General features: G+C 50.8%; 1 protein-coding gene across 1 annotated transcript in view; it reads right to left on the minus strand.

Moving 5' to 3' along the window:
• Positions 1-1,472: 1,472 nt before the first annotated feature.
• Positions 1,473-4,143, minus strand: part of LOC139235717 (protein mono-ADP-ribosyltransferase PARP14-like) — a 62,707-nt gene continuing 60,036 nt past the window's right edge. Inside the window, exon 14 of the mRNA XM_070866756.1 lies at positions 1,473-3,341. Coding sequence (XP_070722857.1) covers positions 3,055-3,341 — 287 coding nt within the window. The 3' untranslated portion in view covers positions 1,473-3,054. The remainder of the gene's footprint in view (positions 3,342-4,143) is intronic.

Genomic DNA, 4,143 nt, shown 5'->3' on the forward strand with positions numbered 1-4,143 from the left:
TTAATGGAGTAAAACGTCAATTATCAAACAACGTATAGCAGCGAGCCACACAAGGAGATACTTGAAATTGCAGTCAGAGGCTTCTTTCGAACGAACGCCTCCGACCGGGGAAATTTTTTTCGAAAGTACCTGGTGGTCCCGGAGGAGCGTGAGATTCCGGCGGGGCAGGTCTTCCCTTCCCGCGCTGCGGAGCGCGTTCCCGTCCTCCAGGTTCCCACGGAGACGGCGCAGTCACGTGTGACTGCTCAGCCAATCAAGTGCCGTATTCCACAGCTTTCTCATTAATAGCGATAACTCCGGATCTCCCAGTTCCCATTGTTATTAATGGGGGAAAAAAAAACCAATCACTCGAAACACCAGAATGAAAAATAAACACACCTCACACAATTAAAATTAATTGAAATTAAAGTTAATGAATATCTTCGGGAAGAAAAAAAAAAAATTTAGATTTTTAAAGTTTTGTCATTCGGATTAAAAATCACCTTACCTTAGTGGGCAGGGTTTTAAACATTAAAATGTGTTGTTTTTAAATGTTATTTTTGTATGTTTTAAAACTCTTACACGGGTAAAAGTCGGCTATGTGCCTGCTTTGACCAGGCGTGAGTATTCAGGGCATTCACTGGGCAAGGCTGGGTAAATATCGCAGTCTCGCCCTTGTGAATGTCCTGGCTGTGGGGAGACGGAGGAGGAAAACCGGCCCGAATATTAATGGGCTGTTTCGGGCAAGTGTAGCAAAGACCAAACCCACCTCCGTGCGGTGCTCCCCGACAACTTTCTCTGTCGGGGAGCACCTTCTCCGCAGTGAGTGTCCTATTGGGGCAGGTCCGCACGGAGTGAGTACGGAGTGCGCACGGACTCGGGGAAGACATTGCAAAAGCCGGAAAGAGGTAGGTTTTATGGAGCGTCTTAAAAGGAGGAGATAAAGAGAGAGAGAGAGAGAGAGAGAGAGACCCAGAGGTTTCGGGAGGGAGTTCCAGAGCTTGGGGCCCAGGCAGTTGAAGGCACGGCCACCGATGGTGGAGCGATAGAAATCGGGGACGCGTAAGAGGGCAGAATTTTACAAAATTTAGTTGTTCGTTAGTTCACGACAGTCGTTAACCATTTACATTCAAAATCCACGCACAAGGAGGTCTTATATCGACACACGCCCCCGATAAACACCAAAAGCAGGCCCGAATATTAATGGGCTGTTTCGGGCAAGTGTAGCAAAGGTCAAACCCACCTCCGTGCGGTGCTCCCCGACAACTTTCTCTGTCGGTGCCCACGGGTTCGGCCGGGCCACCAGCGGGCTGACTGGCAACTCCCTCTTGCCCCGGCCGAAACCCTCCCCTGGTGCCCCAATGTTAAAAGAAATGGCAGAATCGCTGTGATGTCACCGCCGCCGCAGTCTCTCCCGGTCCCCCGACCCAATTTCAGCCCCTTCCCGTCGATCTCTACCCCCCCCCCCCTCCCCCCCTGCACCCTCCCCGACTATGACCCACTTCCGGTGGGGCTTTAAAGTCCTGAAAATCGATCATCGGACCGCCTCATGGATCATGCATACATCCATAGAAAATAGGTGCAGGAGCAGGCCATTCGGCCCTTCGAGCCTGCACCGCCATTCATTGAGTTCATGGCTGAACATGCAACTTCAGTACCCCCTTCCTGCTTTCTCTCCATACCCCTTGATCCCCCGAGTAGTAAGGACTACATCTAACTCCTTCTTGAATATATTTAGTGACTTGGCATCAACAACTTTTTGTGGTAGAGAATTCCACAGGTTCACCACTCTCTGGGTGAAGAAGTTTCTCCTCATCTCGGTCCTAAATGGCTTACCCCTTATCCTTAGACTGTGTCCCCTGGTTCTGGACTTCCCCAACATCGGGAACATTCTTCCCGCATCTAACCTGTCTGAACCCGTCAGAATTTTAAACGTTTCTATGAGATCCCCTCTCATTCTTCTGAACTCCAGTGAATACAAGCCCAGTTGATCCAGTCTTTCTTGATATGTCAGTCCCGCCATCCCGGGAATCAGTCTGGTGAACCTTCGCTGCACTCCCTCAATAGCAAGAATGTCCTTCCTCAGGTTAGGAGACCAAAACTGAACACAATACTCCAGGTGTGGCCTCACCAAGGCCCTGTACAACTGTAGCAACACCTCCCTGCCCCTGTACTCAAATCCCCGGTAAAAACAGGTGGGAAACTCATTGGTGTGCCAGTTTACTGGCGTACCTGAATTTCAGCTCCTTTATATCTAACGGGCTAAATTACAAAGGGGTAGAAGTTATGCTGCAGCTGTACAAAGCCCTGGTTAGACCACACCTGGAGCACTGTGAGCAGTTCTGGGCCCCACATCTTAGGGAGGGTATACTGGTCTTGGAGGGAGTGCAGTGTGGGTTTACCAGAATGATACCTGCACTCCAAGGGTTAAATTACAAGGAGAGATTTCTCAAACTAGGGTTGTATTGCCTGGAATTTAGAAGATCAAGGGGTGATTTGATCAAAGTTTTCAAGATATTAAGGGCAACTGAGCGGGTAGATTGAGGGATACTATTTTCGCTGGTTGGGGAGTCTAGGACGAGGGGGCATAGTCTAAATATTATATGAGTGAACTTAGGATATACGGCCCAGAAACAGGCCGTTGGGCCCAACCAGTCCATGCCGGCGTTTATACTCCACTCGAGCCTCCTCCCCTCTTTCCCCATCTAACTCTATCGGCATAACCCTCTATTCCCTTCTCCCCCATTGGCTTATCCAGCCTCCCCTTAAACGCATCGATACTATTCGCCCCGACCCCTCCCTGTGGCAGCGAGTTCCACATTCTCACCCCTCTCTGGGGTAAAGAGGTTTCTTCCGATGTCTACATGCTGGAACACTCTTCCACAAATGGCTGTTGATGTTTGCTCAATGGTCAGTTTGCAATCTGAGATTTCTGCGAATCAAAGATATTAAGGGATACGGGGGGAAAGGTGGCTGTATGGAGTTTGGCCGCAGGTCAGCCGTGATCTCACTGAATGGGGGAGCAGGCTCGAGGGGGCTGAATGGTCTCCTCCTGCTCCTATGCTGGTGGTGCCCTTACTCGAATGTGATTAAGTATTCGGGGCAAGCCTGATTGCCTTGGAAGATCACGAAGATGGAGGGCGATAAGAGGTGGTCCACCACGCTGTCGAAGAGGTCACTGGGATCGAGGCGTGACCGGGGAGGTGGAGCCGTCATCCACCATTGCCCCAGGGCACTTTGCCCCACCAGGACCCGCGCCTGGTACACGTACCGGAGCCCGTTCTTGTCCGGCAGAGGGCGGGGCAAGTTACGCCGGTGGCACAGATTCTCGGTGAAGTAGACGCCCTTTCCATACTGGCATTCTGAAACAGAGAAGCCATGTTAGTCCGCAAGAAGAAACAGAACGGGCACCATCGCAGGTCAGAGTTCATTCGAGTCGACAGCCATTCAGCCCAACAGATCCGTCCGGGGTTTATGCTCCACACGAGCCTCCTCCCACCCCTCAGCAACATATCCGTCTACTCCTGTCTCCCTCGTGCGCTTAGCCAGTTTCAATTAAATGTATCCCAGCTAGTCGCCTCAACCACTCCCTGTGGCAGCGAGTTCCACCGCTCTCTGGGGAAAGAAGTTTCTCCTGAATTCCCGATCAGATTTATCGGTGACTATCTTTTATGTATGGCCCCCTAGTTTTGGATTCCCTGCCCCCCCGCAGCGGAACCATCTTCTCCAGGTCTATTCGATCAAACCTTTCATAATCTTAAAGACTTCTATCAGGTCACTATGCCCTCAGTTCACGGATCAACCTTGCAAATCGCCAGCGCCTCCACATCTGTATTTATAATATGGAGACCAGAACTGTGCACGGTGCTCCCAGTGTGATATGACCAGAACTGTGCGCAGTGCTCCCAGTGTGATATGGAGATCAGAACTCTACACAGTGTGTGTGTGTGTGTGTAAGTGAGTCAGTGTGTGTGTGTGTGTGTGCGTGAGAGTCAGTGTGTGTCTGTGTGAGAGTGTGTGTGTGTGTGTGAGTCAGTGTGTGTCTGTGTGAGAGTGTGTGTGTGTGTGTGTGTGTGAGTCAGTATGTGTCTGTGAGAGTGTCTGTGTGTGTGTGTGTGCGTGAGTCAGTGTGTGTCTGTGTGAGAGTGTGTGTGTGTGTGAGTC

The sequence above is a fragment of the Pristiophorus japonicus genome, chromosome 23 (assembly GCF_044704955.1).
Source record: "Pristiophorus japonicus isolate sPriJap1 chromosome 23, sPriJap1.hap1, whole genome shotgun sequence".
NCBI lineage: Eukaryota > Metazoa > Chordata > Chondrichthyes > Pristiophoridae > Pristiophorus > Pristiophorus japonicus.